This window comes from Oryza glaberrima, chromosome 5, assembly GCF_000147395.1.
Source record: "Oryza glaberrima chromosome 5, OglaRS2, whole genome shotgun sequence".
NCBI classification, from domain to species: domain Eukaryota; kingdom Viridiplantae; phylum Streptophyta; class Magnoliopsida; order Poales; family Poaceae; genus Oryza; species Oryza glaberrima.
In genome coordinates this window covers 5,671,412-5,693,651 of record NC_068330.1, presented here as the reverse complement: position 1 = coordinate 5,693,651, position 22,240 = coordinate 5,671,412, and the positions used below count along the sequence as shown (strand labels likewise).

At 40.5% G+C, this 22,240-nt stretch overlaps 3 protein-coding genes across 3 annotated transcripts; 2 read left to right on the top strand and 1 right to left on the bottom strand.

Annotated features, from left to right (window-relative positions):
- The first annotated feature begins 2,656 nt into the window (after window positions 1-2,656).
- On the top strand, window positions 2,657-5,154 carry LOC127773112 (uncharacterized). Its single transcript, XM_052299131.1, has one exon. The coding sequence runs from the start codon at window positions 2,757-2,759 to the stop codon at window positions 3,678-3,680; it is 924 nt and encodes a 307-aa protein (XP_052155091.1). The 5' UTR covers window positions 2,657-2,756; the 3' UTR covers window positions 3,681-5,154.
- A 724-nt stretch (window positions 5,155-5,878) lies between these two features.
- Window positions 5,879-11,308, top strand: LOC127772817 (aquaporin NIP1-3). Its single transcript, XM_052298798.1, has 4 exons — window positions 5,879-6,265; window positions 6,886-7,308; window positions 9,017-9,078; window positions 10,833-11,308. The coding sequence occupies exons 1-4, from the start codon at window positions 6,098-6,100 to the stop codon at window positions 11,041-11,043; spliced, it is 864 nt and encodes a 287-aa protein (XP_052154758.1). The 5' UTR covers window positions 5,879-6,097; the 3' UTR covers window positions 11,044-11,308.
- Window positions 11,309-13,781: 2,473 nt separating this feature from the next.
- On the bottom strand, window positions 13,782-21,304 carry LOC127774445 (serine/threonine-protein phosphatase 5). Its single transcript, XM_052300698.1, has 13 exons — window positions 21,097-21,304; window positions 18,402-18,532; window positions 17,608-17,777; window positions 17,464-17,535; window positions 17,129-17,279; window positions 16,360-16,468; window positions 16,154-16,271; window positions 15,816-15,963; window positions 15,409-15,657; window positions 14,843-14,968; window positions 14,603-14,703; window positions 14,375-14,449; window positions 13,782-14,019 (listed from the first exon to the last, which is right to left on the bottom strand). The coding sequence occupies exons 2-13, from the start codon at window positions 18,472-18,474 to the stop codon at window positions 13,960-13,962; spliced, it is 1,452 nt and encodes a 483-aa protein (XP_052156658.1). The 5' UTR covers window positions 18,475-18,532; window positions 21,097-21,304; the 3' UTR covers window positions 13,782-13,959.
- Between the last annotated feature and the right edge of the window lie 936 nt (window positions 21,305-22,240).

Below are 22,240 nucleotides of genomic sequence, written 5' to 3'. Positions count from 1 at the left end.
TTGTAACGGTTCATTAAAAGATCGAAAAGTTCTGGTATATATATAACTTGGTAACTGTCAAACTTTATTCTTCGAAAAAATGAATAAATTTTCTGGCCACCAATTATGGTAAGAACAAAGATTAATGAACCACATAAAAATTGAGTGAATAGTATCATATACTCGGCAATTATTAATTTATACAGTTTATAAATTAATAAAATACAAAAATGAGACTCAATTTAGCCTTATATATTAGTTCAAAATTTCAGAATTACTTACTAGATGAAACACATCACATTGTTGCAGGAAAGTTGTATGGCAACAAATAAAATGGGGCGCGTAGTGGATTTGCTTTGTAGCTTAGGGCCTGTTTATATTCCCTGGCAAAATTTTCCACCCTGTTACATCGAATGTTTGGGCACATGTATAGAGTATTAAATATAAACGAATCTTTTAAGCCTAATTGCTACATGATTTGACAATGTGGTGCTACAGTGAACATTTGCTAATGATGGATTAATTAGGCTTAATAAATTCATCTCGCAGTTTACAAGCGGAATCTGTAATTGGTTTTGTTATTAGTCTACGTTTAATACTTCAAATATGTGTCTGTATATCTGATGTGACACGCTAAAACTTTTCACCCTTGATCTAAACACAGCCTTACAATATCCATACAAATATTAAGATAATATAGGTTTGTAGGAGAAGAGAAACCACACATAGATCAATCACCCAAAGTCTTAAAAAACAATTAGGTGTGATATGGTAAAAAGGGATAAATCCATTTTACTCTCCTCAATTCTTCACTTTGCCTAAATTTTAAAACACAACCCCAAATTTCAAAACCGGCGGCAGCTGCGTGGGGAAGGGGAAGTGCTTCTGTGAATCCGGGCAGGCGGCGGAATTGTTAGCTTGGAAACTAAACTAATGGCCGTAAATTAGGTCTGTGCAGGAGATTATCTTTCCTTTGGGCCACTAGGCCCATGGGCCAAGAATGTACGCACTACATCTGCCTACGCCTCCATCAGGTATACGGGCTGCGGCCCATGAACAAGAACTGTAAGTAAACCTGGTAACACTTTAACAGTAGCTATTATCTTTTTTTTTTCCCTGAAGCTTCTCATTCATTTATGTCCATTTAATCGCTAATCGAGGCATAGGGCATTTGGGTCACAGCAAAAAAAAAAAAAAAAAAGCAAAACGGTGGAAAAATTTGGAAATAAAAAAGAAAATGGTCGAAATGACATTTGTAGCAAGATGTTTTGTTTAAAAGTGGCATTCTAACCAAGCCACATTCCAGAGATGCCAAAATGTCAATTTTCTTGTGTTTGAGGGAAGCATAAAGGAAACGAAAAACTCATCTTTTTCGTGTTCACATTTCCCCAACTATTAAGCGGTGTGTGTTTTTTTTAAAAAAATTATTTAAAAAGATATTTTAGAAAAATCATATTAATCATTTTTAAGTTTAAAATAACTAATCATCAATTAATCCTATGCTAACGTCTTACGTATCTTATCTCTCGTTTCTTCTCTGGTCAAACACACATCTAATCATACACTGTACTACCTCTATCAGAAAATACTTGTTATTTTAGCTAGTTTAGCCTATAGTATTAAGGCCGTGTTTAGTTTTAAACTTTTTTTTTCAAACTTTCAACTTTTACATCACATCAAAACTTTTCTACACACGTAAACTTCCAACTTTTTCATCACATCGTTCCAATTTCAACCAAACTTCCAATTTTAGCGTTAACTAAAACACACCCTAAGGTTTAAAATAAAAAGACTATAATACCTACTAAATATGGTTGAGGGTGGATTGATACTTTGAGGTATAAAATAGTTTGAAGTGATAAGTTTTTATGATAAATTTTGAATTCTAAAATGATACTTCACCTAGGCCTAGGTTGTTTTTTCGTGTGCCAAAATTTAAGTATACGGAAACACATTTGAAGTATTAAACATAGACTAATAACAAAACAAATTATAGATTCCGCCTGTAGACTGCGAGACGAATCTATTAAGCCTAATTAAACCATCATTAGCAAATGTTTACTGTAGCACTACATTGTTAAATCATGGCGTAATTAGGCTCAAAAGATTCGTCTCGCGATTTACATGCAAACTGTGCAATTGGTTTTTTCATCCACATTTAATGCTCCATGCATGTGTCCAAACATTTGATGTGACGGGAGAAGTTGGAAGTTTGAAGAAAAAATTTTGAATCCGTGTTTAGGGTGTGTTTAGTTCACGCCAAAATTGAAAGTTTGATTGAAATTAGAATGATGTGACGAAAAAGTTGGAAATTTGTGTGTACGAAAGTTTTGATGTGATGGAAAAGTTGAAAATTGGAAGAAAAAGTTTGGAACTAAACCAGGCCTTAGTTCCACACCAAAATTGTAAGTTTGAAGAAATTGTAATGATGTGACGGAAAAGTTAAAAATTTAAAGAAAAAAAAGTTGAAATCTATAACAAGGCCTAACTACATCATGGACGAGGGAGTATGTTTGACTGTTGAACCATTAATTACAAACCACCGCTCCAAGGCGCCAAACCCATTGAAGTTGTAGCAAAATGCAAGCCCAGCTGGCGCCTTGGCAGCATGAGCTTCCAACCTACCCGACCGTTGCGTTGCCCTCCCAAAACCAAACCAAATCAAATCACATTCACACCATTCCACTTCCCCCCTTTCTCCCTCCCGACCGTTGCAAATTCCTCCCTCCACTAAAACCCAAATCCCCCACTTCCCCCCACCACCGCGCCTCTCCGCCATGGTGTCGAGGACGCCCACGAAGCAGCCGCTGTCCCCGCTGCCGAGGGCGGCCAGCGGCAGCCCCACCAAGCCGACGCCCTCGCCCTCGCCCTCGCCGGCCTCCGCCAGGCGCCGCCGCGTGCTCCGCCGCGGGAGCCCCGGGAGGATCAAGTCGCTCACCGCAACGTTCGACACCTCCCTCCGCGGCTGCCGCCGCCGCCTCCTCAAGCTCTTCGCCCGCCTCGCCGTCCTCGGCTCCCCCACCAAGCGCCGCGCCGCCGCCGCTGGCTTCCGCCGCCTCCGCTCCCCGCCGCGGTCGCCGTCTCCTCCAACGCCCAAGCCGAATCAGGTAGCGGCCGTCTCGCCGCAGCTCCCGCTCCCGCTCCCGCCGGTGTCGCCGGGGAGGAGGACGCTGTTCCTGGACCTCGACGAGACGCTCATCCACTCCCAGACCGACCCGGCAGCGCGGGCGCGGCACGACTTCGCCGTGCGGCCCGTCATCGCGGGACAGGCGGTCACCTTTTACGTCGCCAAGCGCCCCGGGGTCGACGCGTTCCTCGCCGCGGCGGCGGCCGCGTTCGAGCTCGTCGTCTTCACCGCTGGCCTCCCCGAGTACGCCTCCCTCGTCCTCGACCGCCTCGACCCGCGCGGCGCGCTCTTCGCCCACCGCCTCTACCGCGGCGCCTGCCGCGACGCCGGAGACGGGAGGCTCGTCAAGGACCTCGCCGCCACGGGCAGGGACCTCCGCCGCGCTGTCATCGTCGACGACAACCCCAACGCCTACTCGCTCCAGCCCGACAACGCCGTGCCCGTGGCGCCGTTCATCGACGACGCCGACGACCACGAGCTGGAGAGGGTGATGGGGATCCTGTCCATCGCCGCCGAGTTCGACGACGTCCGCGACGCCATCAAGCGCTACAAGGAAATCGTCGAGGCGAGCTGAAGAAGAAGAAGAAGGTGTGGCTACTAGCCTACTACTAAATATTAGCTTCTTAAATCAGTTTCATGGCAGAAATTTTCCCCCTTTCTTGTAAGATCCTTGAATTGGTTAGGGATTTGGGATTCATATAGTGGTGGCTACCTGAACCTTTCAGGATCTTCCTGAAAGGCAGATTGTGGGAATGGATTATGTGGTTCAGAAGCTTCAGCACAAACTGAAACTGGAATTGGGAAATTCTAGAATGCTGAGAATGTTATGAAATTGGAGAACAAATTTTGTTTTCTACTCATGTGCATCTGATTTCAGTAAATTCTAAGATTGTGGAAATATATTATGAAGTAGTTCAAAAGCTTCAGCACAAACTGAAAATGGAGTTGGGGATTCTAGAATGCTGAGAATGTTCTGAAATTGGAGAAATTCGAGAACAAATTTTGTTTGCTACACATGTGCATCTGATTTCAGTAAATTCCATTGGGCAATGAGCAGATAAAGTTCATGTGTTTACTAAATTTTGGCAATGTAAACTATCCCTTTATGTCTGAAACTTCGCAGGTGTATAGCATCGGTTACAGGCTTCTGCATTTCGATTAACTTGTATAGTAGACGGATTTTTTTTTTAGCAATTTCATTTCAAAAATTTCCCCTTTGTTGTAAAATTCTTGAATTGGTTAGGACTTGGGGGTATTCACATGGTGGTCAACCTTTCAGGATCTTCCTGAAAGGCAGATTGTGAAATACTCCTACATTATGCATATCATCAGCTTCAGTGCAAACTAACTTGAACTGGGTGTTCCGAGATTAGTTAAATTGAAGATCAAATTTTGTTTAGTGGACATGAGACTCTGCTTTGAGTAACTTAAAGTGTGTATTGTATTGAGCAGTTCCCATTCATGTTCTATAGAGAGTTTTGGAAATGAAACCCATCCCTTTTATCTCTGAAACTTCCCAACATTATAGTATAGTGTTGAACAATTTACAGGCTCCTCTATATTGGAATACTTTAGATGAAAAGACAAGAACAAGGGACGTGAACTAGATGACGCAGCTACTTGAAATTAGTTTTGTTGTTGTGCGTTGCAAACAAAAAAAAGAAGGCATACTAGTACTTGTTTTCTTGTGTTCAAACTGCAGAGACAACGTATTGCGTACTCCTGAATCACCATTATGGCATTATCCCTGAAACTCTGAAAGGAACCAAAAATCCTAATGAGCTAAGCAGAAACGGTTTTTCTTCTGTGAGATTTAACACAAATGACTTAGCATTATGAAATAAACATGTTGAATGTCAAATAACTTTTTAGCTGAATTACTTCTATATAAATAACAAATTCTTTTGGAACTGATTGCTATGAAAGAGACTAGCTCCCATTAAAAATTTCTGAAAGTGACTAGTGCGAACGTTGCAGCCTAAACTATATCATACTATATTACTGACATTCCGTGCACTCCAATCTCTTCTTTATTAGTGATTGTTTCAATGAATACAATCAGCAAAATTACAACCTTTTTTTCTCATGAAAAGATAGAAACTTGATTGAGAGTACTCTTTTCTTAGATTGATGCCTATATTAGAAATTAGCCAAGAACTTCAATTCCAACACCACACCAAAATACTACAGTAAAATTGATGCTGTTTTTTTGTATATTGATGCCTATATTAGATAGTTGTCAAGAACTCCGATTTTTAATACCACAGTAAAATTGACAGATTACGAAGGGGAAAAAAAGCAGTGAACGTTTTTCTTTTCATGAAGCTAAGAGCAAAGCTTGTACCGTGACTGTACTGGTGAGGCATACACGGAACTAGTCTACTTTATGGGCAATCTGCCAATGCATTGGTCAGAAAATCTTTTTGTCAAAACGGGTCAGCCTGACAGCGAGACGCGCCTGCTGATTAACGTGACACAAATAATGGTTTGAAGTAAACTTTATTTTATTGTTTATCTTCATATGGAGATCTTTCTTGCTTGCTATGCATACTAACCAAGTGTTCAGACTTCAGATACTGATGTGTATTAACTATTAAGGCAAATCTTGACTGGTAACTGACATTTGGGCACCACCAACCATTTTATTTTTCTGGGAGTCCCGCTTGTCAGTGACACATATCCGCGGTTTGATGCTGAATTTCTGAGGAACCTGGAGGACAGATTGCAAATTTGCAAGTAGAGTAGTCTTTTAACACCTTATATCCGTGCACAAAACGGTGGTCAATCCAGGAAACCGAGCAAAGAGTTGGACACATGCATGTTCACACCGAGCTGGAGGCCATAAATAGTAGAGACCAAGCTGCATCTTCTTGTTATCTTCAGTTATTCAGAAGTTCAGAGCAGTAGAGGAAGAACAGGATAAGATCATAGCTAGAGATTTCAGAGAGAGAATCTAGAGAGAGAGAGAGAATCTAGAGAGAGAGAGAAGAGATGGCTGGAGGAGAGCATGGAGTTAATGGCCAGCATGAAGAAACCAGAGCTATGGAGGAAGGCAGCAGAGATCATCAAGCAAGGTGTGAGAATTCAGAGCAAGATGGAGGAGGAAGCAAGAGCTCTAGTAATAACCACCCCATGTTCTCTGTCCAATTCGCGCAGAAGGTATGTGCACATCTCAGACCAAGATGGTTTCATTTTGATCAAATTCATCTTGAGTTTCCCTCTCATATATATATGTAGTATTTCCCTTTGATCCTGGAATGTATAGCCAAGCTCAAACAAGTTCTCCAATCCCTATGACCCTACAATAATTCTGCAGAGAACAATAAAGAATTCAGTAGCATAACAACACTATAACAGACAAAGGAAAGATCAAGATCAGAATTTCCCATGTGGCTTGTTTTCAGAGGCGCATGTGGTAGTAGCATCCAAAATTTTCAGTAATAATATACTGTTGCGGCTACGGCAAAATCCCAAAAAAGAATTATCTGTTCTTGTTTGCGAGTCATTGTCGCCTTCATGGAGCCAAGTCTTCAACATGATTGCGTCTTGGTCATCGGCAGCAATAGTAGCTTTCACAGAAATTAGGATTGGGTTGGCTACTATGACAAGCAATTGTTGTCAATCTTGGGATCAAACGATGAACGCGACATTGCTGCTAATGATAGATGATGATGATGAATTGCTGTTTGTAAAATCAAAGTGTGTTTGATTCTTATTCTGCGATGAACAATTGGCATCTGAGATTATTGTGGTTTTGATAAACACAAATGGGGGGGCAGGTGATCGCGGAGATCTTGGGGACGTTCTTCCTCATCTTCGCGGGGTGCGCGGCGGTGGCGGTGAACAAGAGGACGGGAGGGACGGTGACGTTCCCGGGGATCTGCATCACGTGGGGGCTCGCCGTGATGGTGATGGTGTACTCCGTCGGCCACATCTCCGGCGCGCACCTCAACCCGGCGGTCACCCTCGCGTTCGCCACCTGCGGCAGGTTCCCGTGGCGGCGGGTGCCGGCGTACGCGGCGGCGCAGGTGGCCGGCTCGGCGGCGGCGAGCGCGGCGCTGCGGGCGCTGTTCGGCGGCGCGCCGGAGCACTTCTTCGGGACGGCGCCGGCCGGGTCCGACGTGCAGTCGCTGGCGATGGAGTTCATCATCACCTTCTACCTCATGTTCGTCGTCTCCGGCGTCGCCACCGACAACCGAGCTGTGAGTTTGATCCTTCTCCAAACCATTCTTGTTCTTGTACGTTTTCCAAACTGTGTTCAATGTTACCTCTTCCGAACTGTTCCTCGTACTAGTAGTTTTCTGCGTGTAAGTTTTTTTTGAATCGCTAAACGATGCGTTTGTTGCACAAATATTTATATTTGAAAGTTGTTTTCAAAGATCATATTAATCCTTTTTTAAAATTTAAGATAATATTTATTTAGTCATTCATTAATCCACTGCTCCGTTTTACGTACAAGAAGATAAAAGGTTCCCAACCACTACTATCGAACACACATTGAGTTATATCGGTAAGTAGTGATGACGGAGTGGATTGAACGAATAATGCTCGTACCATATTAATTTTTATATATTTTTATAATTTAGATATGAAAACAAATACAAAGTATCTTGAATACATGTATGAACAATTATGGGTGTTATTAAACGCTATAAATAGAAGTCATCATAGTGATGTGATCTGCTGACTAGCCTAGGCGGCTGCCTGTGGTCGACGGGCCTTGGATCGACCATTACCTATGCCCTTGTGCCCTGTGTGTTGGGGAGATGGGGGTATCAGATCATAGCAATGGCGAGATTTTGATGAGGCAGAACGGAAAGATGAGGACAGTGAATTTATAATGGTTTATAATCTTGTTGCTATACGATTATAGCTCATAGGAAGTGATAAATCATTTCTAATAATAAAATGAGAGGTTAGTACTATCTCCATCTAAAAAAAGTTTATTTTTAACATATCCCACGTACATCAGTACAAAGTTAAAAAAAGACTAAAATGTCCTTCACTTTTTCAAACTCCATTACATTTACAATACATCATTGTTTCAAATATGAGGTCTTTGTTGAATGGAGGGAGTATTCAATTAGTAATGGTACATTGGTACATAGAAAATGGTCATTTAAAGTTGTAAACAAAAATAATAAAGTGTAAAAAATTGTCTTAATGCCTTGCAGTTATTATATGTTGAAAATAGCACTCGTTTATAGAGAACCATGACTTGCTCGGTTGGCAATGGTTTGGTGACTTTCACTATGTAGACGCATGTTTCATATTTCAGACTTGATTATATTTCCCTCAGATTAAATGAAAGGTTAAAAAATATGTCGCACCTCTCCCATCTTAATTTCATCAGATAGCCGGTAATTCTTCCTAGCCATCTCAGCAAAAAGAAAAAAAAAACATGAGAGAGTAGTAATTTTCAATCAGCAAAGGTGTAATTGGAGAAAGTAGTAATATTTCATCAGCTGTGAGTGTGTAAAACGAGAAAAATATGAAAGAAGTGTCTCAAAAATCATATAGCGACTTTATGTTTACAAAAAATGCAGAAAAAGGGAGAAAAAGGGAGGAGTATAAGACGAGAAAAATGCGAGTATGGTGCGCGTACAAGTACAAAATCACTGTACCATATATGTTTACAAAATGGTATTCATACTTTATTAAGACGATCGCCATCGTTATCCTGATGCGCCCTGATCCTATTTTTCTACCAAAATAGTTGCTAGTCGCTCTCAAGATTTGAAGCTAGTGACTTGTTGGGAGTTGCAACTACAAGCCACTCTTCTGACATTAATTTCAACATTAGTCATACAAGCAGTTGACCCAATATATAATGCATGGAATGAGTTTTCTTTTTCATTTCTTTCAAAGTAATTTTATAGACTGAATACTCATGGCTCCTCCTATTTGCAGATTGGTGAACTAGCTGGCCTTGCCGTTGGAGCTACCGTCTTAGTAAATGTGCTCTTTGCTGGGTACACATCTTGAACCATTGATATTACTCCTTCCGTTCCTAATTAGATGTCATTCTAACCTAATTAGATGTCATTCTAACTTTTCGCTTGCAACGTTTGACCATTCATCTTATTTAAAAAATTAGTGCAAATATAAAAATGATAAGTCATACTTAAAGTACTTTTGATAATAAAGCAAGTCACAAACAAAATAAATAATAATTCCATAATCTCTTTAATAAGATGAATGATCAAACGTTACAAACAAAAACTCAAAACGACAAGTATTTTGGGACGGATATTGTACCTCTTTTTTTTGAGAAATTCGGTTTTACTAATTTGTGTTTGTTAAAAATGCATGTTACAATTATTATTTTCATAATACGTCTGCTAATAACTTTTAAATATAATAAAACTGAAATGTGAATGAAGTTGAATAGGCTAGCCCTATCCACTGTAGAAAGAAGTTTGTTGATCCTCACTGTAGAAAGAAGTTGATGTCTATATTTATGCAGATTCAAGTACCAATGTGAAAACATTACTTGTATGACTGAGTTTTCAACTTACAAAGACAAATATCTATAATATAGATAAAGGGGTCCTGGAACACCAATAGGCATAAATACCTTATGGACTAACTAGAAGCATGTTTTCCAAAAGAACAATTGTAGCACATTTAATAGGACATGTACAGCCGACTAACAGAGTCGCCATCTCTAATATAATCCTCATTATATATGAACAGTATATATTAAAGATGGCAACATATCCTATGCACACAGGCCCTCACGTGTACACACGTGCACACCAACTAAAAAATGTCACCAAAAAATATAGAAAAAATCATACACATACTTTCAATTGTATTACACCTAGGGTTAAAATCTTAATGTCAAATTCATTATATTTTAGCCGTAACAAAAAAACAAAAAATCTGACAGTTTTAAGGTTGCAATTTTATCAGAATTTTATTTTTTTTGTTATTCTCTATGTAGAATGAATTTGAATATGCGACTTTGCACGTAGATGTAATACTATTAAAAGTACATCTATGAATTTTCCTAGAATTTTTTGTGAAAATTTTTAGTTGGTGTACATGGTGTGTACACGCGAGGGCCTGTGTGCATAGGATACGCTCCCATTAAAGATAGCAGCAATAGTATCTATAAACAGTATTAACGAGAATGTGTACACAAGTTTCGGGTGTGCTCTCGCCGTATACACTAACACTAACAAGGTGTTATATAAAATTCTAAAAATAATTAGACATGCATTTCTACTATTACTGTACTTATATATAAAATTCTAGTTTCAGATTCATCGTTAATATATAGCAAAGAAAACAGGAAACTGTGATAAATCTATACTCTTAAACCAGCAAAATTTTCATTTTCTATGACCAAAATATATTGAATTTGCAGTTAAAAGTCTATAAGTAGGTGTAGTAATACTATAAGTACTTATATAAATTTATTTTTTAAAAAAATATTTTGGAGACATTTATTACCGCCTCCGTTTTCAAAAGAAGGAAACTTCTGTGAAATAATTCTCGATAAACTATGCCAATGCTGCAAAGAAACACATTTTTTTCTCTCCTCTACTTGCACAGCAGTAAATGACCTCTACTTGCACAGCAGAAAAAGTCATTTAATGACATTAGTTACTCCGTATTATCATGGTACATGCTCTATTCTCTCTGTATGGTTTAGCTAGTCATATATGGATTTCTTCAATTTAGTCAATGACAATAATATTCAATTGGACATAATCTGCAGGCCAATATCAGGAGCGTCCATGAACCCGGCCAGGACCATCGGACCGGCGATCATCCTCGGCCGGTATACCGGTATCTGGGTGTACATCGCCGGCCCGGTTTTCGGCGCAGTCGCTGGCGCGTGGGCCTACAATCTTATCCGGTTCACCGACAAACCGCTAAGAGAGATCACCATGACTGCATCCTTCATTAGAAGCACAAGGAGGAACTAGGTCCCAGAATTGATCAGTTTTATTGTGGTAAAATGTTTCCTTTTTTTTGCTAGTGATGTTGATGGAATGAATGGGCAGTAAAAGTAATTGACACTGTGATTGCATAGATTTTACATGCTTTGGTTGGCTTGTTGTAGCTTAAATGGTGAAGGATTGGGTTACTTGTTGTAATTATCATTCTGAAGAAAAACATTGACACCAAATGGCTGTGCTAGAATTTTGATAAGATTTATTTTTATTTGACCATTATCGATCACAATCAAAAGACCTCCAATACAGCATGGACCAGCAAAGCGATAGGTGCAAAAATCCAGTCAAATGATGCGGCGTCCAACAAGCGGGTATTGAACAAAATATGCATTTCTTAATCATTTGGCCTACGGCTTATTAATCTACCTAAAATTAATTTATAAGTAAAACTTTTTATATTTGTGCCATTGGTGATTTAAATGCCAATCTAGTGATTTGATGCAATTAAAAAAATCAAATTCAACTTCAAAATTTAAACTAAAAAAAGGGCGAAAAAAGAAAAGAAGATCCAAATCTGTCCAATCAAAAAAGAGCGAAAAAAAGAAAAAGAAAAACGAATCCAATTCCGTGGTAAAAAAAAAGGGTGAAAAGAAATAAAAAAGAAATCTGTCTGATTCCTAAAAAACGGGCGCAAAAAAAAACTAGGTGAACAAAACGACCAGCCAAAAAAACGAATCCGCGTGGACGCGGTAAAAAAAAAGAGCAAAAAATAAAATAAAAAAAACAAATCTGTCGGATTAAAAAAAAAGAATTATGTGTGACGCGGTAAAAAAATCGGATCCTATTATATTTGACACGGTGCTATATATCTCTATCTTCTCTATCTCTACCACTTAAAAAAATTAAAAAAGTTTCCGTCGTCCGTAATAACCAAAAAAGGGCGAAAAAACAATAAAACAAAAAAAAAGAAAGTTTGATTCAATTTACTTCCGTCGTCCGTGAAAATCTTATATTATCTTAATCTCAATATATATATATATATATACACTATATACTACTTAAAAAATAAAAGAAATTTCCGTCGTCCGTTGGGAAAAAAAGCGATAAAAACAAAAGATAGGAAAAAAAAGTCCGACTCCTCCGGTGGAAAATAGAGAGAAAAAAACAAAAAACGAAGAGAAAAAAAAACTTCCATCGCAAAAAAAAATGTCCGACTCTAAAAAAAATCCGACTCCTCGGTGGAGAAAAATAAAGGCGAGAAAAAACAAAAAAAGAGAAAAAAAACTTCTACTATAAAAAAGAAAAAAAAACGTCCTACGTCCCTGCCCGCGCGATGAAACGCCAGCCAAAGCAAGAAAACGAAATTGAGCAAAGGGATAAACTAGATTGAAGTTCCCAAAATTAAAAGATTATTGAAACTCCCCTAACTCGAAAAGAGGGAATAAAATATATTGTAATTTCCCGACAAAATTCTCTAAATTTGAAGAACCCTAATTTCGGGTAAGAACCATAAGAGTCAAATCCAAATCAATTAAGCTAAGGGTTCGGGTTACTTACCGGACTTGAAGCCCCTGAGCTCACCCAGAGCTTTTCGGGAAGCGGCACCGCCACACCTTCACCTCCTCGCAGTCGTGTCAGGTTCCCTGCGCACGTGCTGTCCTGGAGCACCCCTCCACCGTCCTTTGCCGAAGACGGGAAGCGTCGGCTTGGCGTCGTCCCTACCGCCGACGAGGTCCAGGTCACTCAGCGCTCGTCGCCGTTTGCACGCCCACCTAGTTGGACCGCCGACGTCGTGGCATGGCTTTGCACCGCCCTCGGGTGCACCCCCTAGCCGGCGAAGCAAGAGCCGCTCAACGGTCGTCGCTGCACGCGCGCACCAGCTTGCCGGACCACCGTCGTTCCGCTCGCTCGTCGCCGGAGAGAAATGGGATCAAGAGAGAGGGATTTGGGAGCTAGGGTTTTGCCCCTCTCCCCGGTCGGCGCTTCATTCGGCGCAGGGACGATTGGAGCTGTCCATTAGATTGGACGGCTCAGATTCGCCTAGCGTCGAGCCGTCGTCGCCGTTGATTACGCTGCGCCCAATGGGCCGCGGAAGTGCATCGGACCGTCCCCGCATATGTCGGCCGCGCTCAGCTGCTCATCTTGCGGACCGTCGAATTGACTCAACTCGCCGAAGATTGGCCAGCCCAAGTTTGGGCCGGCTTGGGAAGACCTAGGCCAAAAGCAAATTGAAACAATGTAGCTCATATTTTTCAAATTAAAGTCCGTTGGATAAACTCTTAAGTAGGCCCGAAAAATAAATCTAAAACTAAATCCTAAATCCTATGCTAATTGATCAAATTAGACTCAGTTCTACCTATTTGTTAATATATCAAATTAGACTTGATTTTTACAGATTTAAGGTTTTTCAAGGTGTCACACTATCAAACGGTGTTTTTCCCGTTGCAACGCGCAGGCACTATTGCTAGTTTAAACTAAAAGTGAAAATCAACAAACTTGTATCAATAAACGTTAAAAAAAATATTCCAAGGGGACCTGATACTTCTGCTTCCGCAGGCCACAGGATGGGGGCCCAAAAATGGTATGGGCCAGAGCTAAGCTAAGAACTAAGAAGCTGCTACTCAAAAATTTGTACAGCTCGTCCCAGTGAAGCAAAGTGTCATGTGATCACTACTTTAGCTTAGCTATGCAAGACCAAAATAGTTGTAGGATGGCACTGGCATCTAGTGATGTGATGCAACTTTCTAGTTTGCTAGTAACACGAATGATTTTCAGTTCTCCACAAAAAAATTGTAACAGAGTGCCATGGCAGTATATAGAAAAATTGCATTCCTGCTTACACCACCAGATCTGTTGTACAAACATCGTATGCTAGCAAGCTTTTTAGGCTTCAGCCTCGTCACAAAAAAAAATATGGCGAAAGAAGGCGGATATGGATATATGTTGTTACTGGAACATCCTGAGGAAGTTGTTCGCGTAGGCCATCGGCTTGACGTCAGGGTGTGGCTGCAAGATGAAATCAGTCAAGACCTTGGTTGTAACGAAATCACATTATGCTGTTTACAAGACAAACACAAAACTACAGTAGACACTACATACAAAAACATAACTAGTACTCGTGTCAAAATTATCTGTCGTTTCCGACAGCAGAAAATAACTACGAGCAGGTCATTTCTATGGTTTGAAACGACGAGTATTTCAGATCAGAGGGAGTATTCAGACCAGAGGGGGAATCGAGTAACAAGTGTAACATGCACTCGACCAGCTTCCTACAAAAACATACTACTGCCACATACAGTCTTCTATTTCTTGGGATACTAATCTTGTTGCAAGAAATAGAGTAATAGTGTAATATACTCACCACCGCTGAGAAAGAGGAAATATTTGGTTTTAGTTCTGGAGCTGTGAACCGAATGTATGCACCCTTGTTACCCATCTGTATCAAAATCGCAATTCACAAGATGTAAAAGGCATGATTAGATATTTAAGAAGAATATCGGGAGCATAAAATTGACCAGGAAACAACTTCCATATCCTTATGGTGCAATTATTAGTTTGTGCAACCAACTATAGTTCTATTGTCGCAAACCTGGTCGCAATAATTGGGAGCAGAGAACACCGTTATAAGCTTTCCATCATGTTCAATTTCATAGCCTTCATCTTTCACTTCATGGGATCGAACAACAAGGTCTGGAACATCATCAGGCAAATCAAATAAGTGAAATAATTTTCCAAGGGAACAAAACAAGCTCTTGACACTATTACAAATAACAGATGTTTGAAAGATCCAAGTCCAACCGGAAACTTTTTAACAAATTTTACTTCATACCCAGATTATTTTCTTGTAGAAATTTCTTAGTCACATCTGCACCAAAGGAAAGACCAACACCGCGTTTGCTTGGACCTCTACCAAGTTGAGGCTGAGGATCACTCCATAATACTTCACACATTAGACCTGTCAGCAGAAACAGGAGTCATGTTGGCAGATAACTAACATGGGAAAAAAGGCATCAAGGTAAATAATATGCCAACACTTATAATGCAAATTAATGGTTAATAACTTAATATATGTCACTTTGGACCATAACTTTGAATTGAGGTTCAATCAAGTGATACTGGGCCATTAATGTATTCCATCTCACAAGAAAAATAAAGATGATAGATCAGCAAAAATAGCCAAGTTCATGTGCTAGTAAGTTGACCAAGTTATAGAATCAGTACCATGTTGTTCAACAAAATAATCGAACAAAACTCAAAATACAAGATGGATCAGACATAATAGCTAAATCAAATGGGAGCGAACTTCAATGATAAATTGGAAAAGACAAGGTGGATCATACCTAGAATCTGCTGAAAATCAAGCACATACAAAATAGAAAAGAAATAAATAGCTACCTTCTTCAGGAGGCTCACGGAATCGATCGATGGCTCTAATATCTGAAAGCTTAACACCATCAACACTAAAGAGACCTCCATGAACAACAAAGACCTTGTTGTTGATGACATGAGCAAGGGGTAGGCAACAGAATGCTTCCGCAAATAGTTCAATAAATGCTTCTCCCAACTTCGACCTCACTTCTCCCTCAAAACCATATATCTTATTCATGCTCTTGCTCTCATGGTTTCCTCTTGCAAGGTACATACCTGGATCATTCAAGGTATGTATAAAGGAAACCTTATTACATGAACAACTAAAATCGATACATCTATTATAAGTTAGAATAATGTAATAAAAGAGCTAGTAAAGTAACAGATTGCATACTAATATCTAGTTCATGAAAAGTATCAAAATTAGCAGTTACCTGTCGGATAGAGGCACTTGAAAGCAAAAAGAGTGAGTATGACTTCAACAGAAAAAGATCCTCTGTCTACAAAGTCTCCATTGAAGAGGTAAGGATTCTCTTCCGAGGGAAGCCCATTGAGCTTAAATATATTGAGCAAGTCAAAATACTGCAGTGGAAAAAAATATTACAATTCCGATCAGGCTGTCAGTATATCAATATGTAATAAACTAAATCAAATGACAGCTAAAATTTTAGCATGTGAAATTACCAATATCATTTTCCATTTCAAAAAAGAAGGGGACACCCAGAAGCACTAGGAAAAAAACAAAAGCAATGCAATCAAAAAACTTAAATACCTGACCATGCACATCACCACAAACCGTAAAATGACTTCCATCAGGAACGTTCACGTCAACAAGCGAAGGTACAGAACGCAATAGCTGCACGGTTTGTAACACAATCTGGTAGGCGTACCTGCATTATCAACCTAAGTAGTAAACAACCTGGGGAACCAATATAACCAAAGAAAACACTTCAGGTATGTCCCTTGTACAAAGTGTACCTTTTGTGTATGCATTTCTGTTTCTCAAACTCATCCAACATAGCCTTGACAAAATCTAATGTTATTGTGTCTCCATCAACTCTTGGTCCTGTATATTGTGGCTCTACTTCTGGAACATACAAAAAAAATATTAACCACAATGTCAACTAAGCAAGGGATATTTAAGAAAATAACAAAAGCCATCCACCCAGAAAGAGATGTTCACAGGTAACATACAGAAGAGCCATAGTACACTACTCTGTAGGCATTGGTACTGCAAATTTAAATGAAACAATAGCATAGAAGTAACATGAGACAATTAGGTCCTTATATTATAGAATGCATCCGCTTGGAAGTAGCAGATTCATAAAAGTGCTAAACAGAAAACTCATCAAGAACAACTTTTCTGTAGGCATTGGTACTGCAAATTTAAATGAAATAATAGCATAGAAGTAACATGAGACAATTAGGTCCTTATATTATAGAATGCATACGCTTGGAAGTAGCAGATTCATAAAAGTGCTAAACGGAAAACTCATCAAGAACAACTTTTCAGTTATCCTGGGAATCCAGGGAAGTACAAATTTCATGAGACTAGCAAACACTCCCTCTGATTTTTTTTCCTCAAATGGCATTGGTTACTCGAAAAAACTAATAAAACAAACTCATCAAGCTTGACTAAATAACACTAATATATCCAGGCCATAATCACACCCAAGGTTGGCTTTGTCAAAAAGAGTACATGGACCTAGCAGAGTGGAAATATGTTCAGAAAGTAAACACCAGATACCTATGATACGGTAGTCAATAGAATCAGCTACAGAGCGCTTCTCTTCATCCCCTACAGAAATTGCCTCTTCAAAACGGATTTTCTGGACAGCTTTCTCACACTCTTTCAATTTCCTAGTAGCATCTGGATCATTAGGGCTGATTCTTTTCACCTAGAAAGAAAAGTAGACTTATTAATGTACCACATGAAACAAAATAATGTGGTTCCTGCTATCCCTAGATGGTCACCAACATTAATATAAAGCAGCACCAAGAAAAGAAAAGTGACTAGAAATAGTCATTCTCAATCACTCAATCTGGGAAGAGACCACAAAACTAGGAAAACAAACTGCGCACCTGTTGAAAATCCTTCAGAGCTTCCTTGAACTTACCCATGGCAAGATATGCCGCTCCACGTCGGTAGTAACCCTACAAACAAAAAAAGGGTAAAAGATAGGAACTTGCAAACCTGTGGCAGGAAGAAATGGCACCATCACTTACTTTTGAGTATCTAGCATCAATTTCAATTGCTTTTGAAGCATCTTGCACTGCACTTCCATATTCCTCTAACTTTGTATGAGCAAATGCACGGTTTGCCCAGTAAACTGCATTTGAACTGTTTAGCTCAATGGCTTGACTATAGAGCTCTATAGCCAGGGAGAACTTGTTTGCTGCAGAAAATAAATAGAAAGATTATCCACCAGGGAAATATTCCTTTAGAAAAGTTTGGGAAATGCTGCATACAGCATGAGAGCCCAAATCTTTTATTTTGTGAGGGCAATATCAATAGCCTGCTACCACTCAGATGGATATAAAATATAACACATTAGAGTACATAAACAGATACTCCCTCCCGTTACATAATTCTTGATGTTTTGGACAACTGACATGGTCTCCAAAACATATCTTTCACTATGATTTTCTATTAAAATATATACAAAAAATATGTAAACAATTAATTTTATTGAAGTACTGTTTAAGAATAATCTATGCATCATGTTCTAGTGTCTTCAAACCAAATATTTTTCACGTTATTGATAGTCAAAGTTCTAACTGTTTGACCTCAACCTTGTCCAAAAGTCAGAATTATGGAACCGGAGGGAGTAGATATAATACTAAAAGCCTTATTGATCAACAACTATTACAATTTCATGTTGATTGGTATTCTAAATAAGTGTTATTAGCATGTAACTCACTTATGTCAACATTTGAAACTCTGAATTACAACTCAAAAACACATGCAGTTCTGACATAATAAAGGATGAGGACATGAAGTGGATCAAATCCTAACATACCTTTAAAGGCATCATTTGCTTTAAGCTTGAGTTCTTCAGACTTTTGCTCATTTAAACTGGAGTTGGCATCCATGATAGTTTCCCTTGAGCTTTCTCCAGTAAATGCTACTTCATACACAGAATTTCAAGTCCTGTACCAATAGAATACATTTGCAGCAAAAAATAAATTACCATATATAATTAAAAAATGCAGGAGTATTACGGCTACGGACAACATTAAGTAGAAACAATGCCTCAGCATATTGGGTAGAAAAATCATGCATATTTCACACCAAGAGGCATCCATGTATTAGAAACAATTAGCCTGGAGTGTGGATCATAAAGCACGTGAGCAAAAGGTAGAGGGGCTTTTTAGAAACATTGGCTGCAGCTGCGGCTGCAGTTGTGCTGTAGCCGTCTAACTCGCCCAAGCATGGCTGTCTTTAAGGCAGCTGATGGCTGGTTGCTCCAGCGCAGCTGCACTGCAGCCAGCACTGCCAAACAGCTCCAGAGAAGGGAGGCTGCATATGGTTTATTTCCATTTCAAGCCATACCTAAATTTGGTAACATTAACGGAATTTGGCCATACTTCGTAACTTGTAGCCTATATAGCCTATACTTTAGCAGAAAATATGCCCAAGGTTTAACATCGCTAGATTTTGGTAAGGCTCGTTTGGACAACAAACCAGACATGCCCTAAAAACTACAAGGAATCAGAATTGCCAGGAACCAAAGTTAAAAAGTAACAGAGTAATCATTCTTATAGAGATACGAATACAGGATGGGCAGTGATTTCCTGCCAAACCAAGGTTTGGACAAGGCCCTGCAGACCATAGAGCTGATCCAACAAACTCTGCATTTCTGCAGATACGAATACATTTTGCATATTGGAGATCTCTTCCCCCAATAACCAACAAATCACAGGCTCATATAAGGCTGTGTTCTTCACTCAACTTTCTCAAACTCAACCCTTTCGCTTCCCAAACTGCTACACGATTTAATTTTTAGAAAGTTTCTATAGGAAAGTTGCTTTAAAAAATCATATTAATCCATTTTTTAAAGAAAAACTAATACTTAATTAATCATGCACTAATGAGTCGTTCTGTTCTGAGTGCACGAGGGATTAGTTCCCAGTTCCCACCTCCAACTACCAAACACAGCCTAAGCCTATCTGAATACTCACATCTCACCTGAGCTTGGTCGGAGTTCATTAGACATAATCAAGAACAAAGCATGCCCATTTCACATGATCACCAACTGTTCCATTTTCTAATTCTCCCACATTTTAGATTTAAATTAATATAATGCTAAATTCAGAATCCATTCTAATGTATCTTCCGTTGTTTTCACAATTTATTTAATATTTTGGAATTAAAAGGTATCTAATTGTATTTGTGTTGGAGTTTTAGTTTAGCATGTTTCATGGATTAATAATTCTAAAATCTGGAATCGATAGATATTGAGTTTTACTCAGTTTGGAGCTCTATAATTAGTTCTTTTTCACAATTTAATAATTCCAAAATTCAGAATTATTAAGGAGTAGATTATATATGATATATGGACTCTCTTTTTAAAATGAGGTGGACTCTTATTTTATCTAAATGTTTTGTATAATACAAACTCTTAGTATGACATATGGCCACGTATTACGATCCACCTAATCAACGGCCAGATCTTTCTAGTTAATGTTGTCCCTCAAAGAGCCCTTTAGAATAGGTAAATATATACCATTATGAAGTTACCAATTTTGAAAAATGCCATTATGAAGTTGTGCCTTAGAATCATGCCATTGCAATATGAACTCATGGTTCAAGAAGGCAGCTAGTCGGGCAGCTAGGTGGCACCTAGCGCCTAGGTCAACCCAACTAGTCAAACCCAAGAAATTAGCAAGCATATTACATAAAAACTAGACTATATAACACTAGAATAGCGACAAAACATCACCCGAGGTAGTTCAGCCGCCTAATGCCTAATAGAGCCAGCTAGCCGGCGCCACTCCACCTATCACGTCGAGGTCAAGGTCGGCATCCATCTCCATCTCCCCTCCTACCCAGCTCTAGCCCTGTCTGGCCATGCTCAGAGGACACCGAACAACAGAGGTCCACCCCCTGCGAGCTGAGGCCCCCAGCCACAACCAGTGATTTTCCTTCACCAATCTTGTCACTGGAGCTTGTCATTTGGCCATTCTCCGTCAATATGTCGGTGGTAGATGAGATGGAAGCAATGGAATTAGGTGCAGGAATGAGGAAGATAAGAAAAAGGGAAACATGGTCTAAATATCTCCACATTGGCATATTTCAGAAGATGGGAACTTGGTGTGGTATGTAAGGCAGAGTAAACTTTACAATTGCAAGTTTCAAAACCTCTTACTCCTCAATGGCACATATCAAATAGTTTACCCCCTAAACATAATTTTGATACTATGGTTGTTACTGTTGATTGAATAGCATACCCAAATTAAGCACGAAGCAAGCATTTGCAATAAGAAATCTTAGCAGCAGAAACAAAATCGTCCATACACATACTGACACACCCTTATCATCAGGAGCAGCCATGGACACTTGACAATCTGTGACAGTTCACTCAATACTGTGACAGTGCAGCCCAGAATTTGATTTTTCTTAGAAAACCAACAAATCCAAGAGTTGAAAACTGACTCGCGCAACCGCTGGTCAAACATGCAGCAAAAAGGAGGGCAGGGAAACCGAAACATTACGTGCAGCCTGGAGGGAGAAGTGAGCCGAGGCAGCGTCGTGGCGCGGCCCGAACCAACGAAGCGCGGGGTGGCCCGCCGGCGATGGAGGGCGGGGTGGCCCACCGCGCGGCGGCGGAAGCGCAGGGGGCGAGGGTGGCGGCGTGGAGGAGACGGCGGAGGAGTCGGTGGAGGGGAGGGGATCGTCGGCTCGAGTGAAGGCTTCGCAAAGGGGGATACAACCGGAACACCACCAATCTAGGGTTGCCAACTGGGCCGGTGGATATTTTGTGTGGCCTATGGGAATAAGTTCACCTGACGTCCCTTGATTGTACGTCGAGTCTGTCGGAGGTCACCTAACCGCAATACCAGAAATGAGTGCCCTTGAACTATGTAAAAACATCCAACACCAAAGGTACCGAGGCAGTATAGATGCCTGATTTCGCTGACGTGACATCGTAGGTGGTAAAATAAAATAAAATAAATATGTGAGGCACACATGTAACTGAGAGAAAATGGTGTGGGCCCCACATCTCTTCTTTCTTTTTTTTTTCTCTTCTCTGCTCTCCTCTCAAGCGGGCACGCGGCGGCAAGTGGGGGAGAGGCGGCCGGCGGTGGCGGGGGGGGGGGGGGGGGGGGGGGGGGAGGGGCGCTAGTCGATGAGCATGAGCAACACGGCGCCTAGGTGTGACCAATCCGAGGGCGTGGTCTCGTTGGCCACGGCGAGTAGCTGCCACCCAGGGACAGCGGGCAGCGGGTGGTGGGGTGCCGCGGTGAAGATGATCCACCAGAAAGGGAGGCGCAACGCCAGGAGCGGCGATGATTGGTCCTCATCGGAGTCAATGGCCGGCAAGCGCGAGCCTCGCGGCGGCGCAACCCGCGAGGTTTGTTTCACCGACGATGAGGCCCGGGAGGTGACCGAGAGAGGAAATTTTCCCATTTTGGCTCAATCATCTTCTCTCTCTCTCTCCCCTGCCGTCGTGTCGGCCACCTCTCTCCCCCTCTCCTACTGTCGCCGCCCCCAGATTTCTGGCCCCATACAGGTGAATAGGCTGGAATCTAGGTGTCGTTGCTAATGTACTCTAATGGGAAGCCCTTCCAAGCTGCGACGACGATGATGTCCACGCGGCGCCGGCGGCACACCACCACCAGCACACCAAGCTACGGC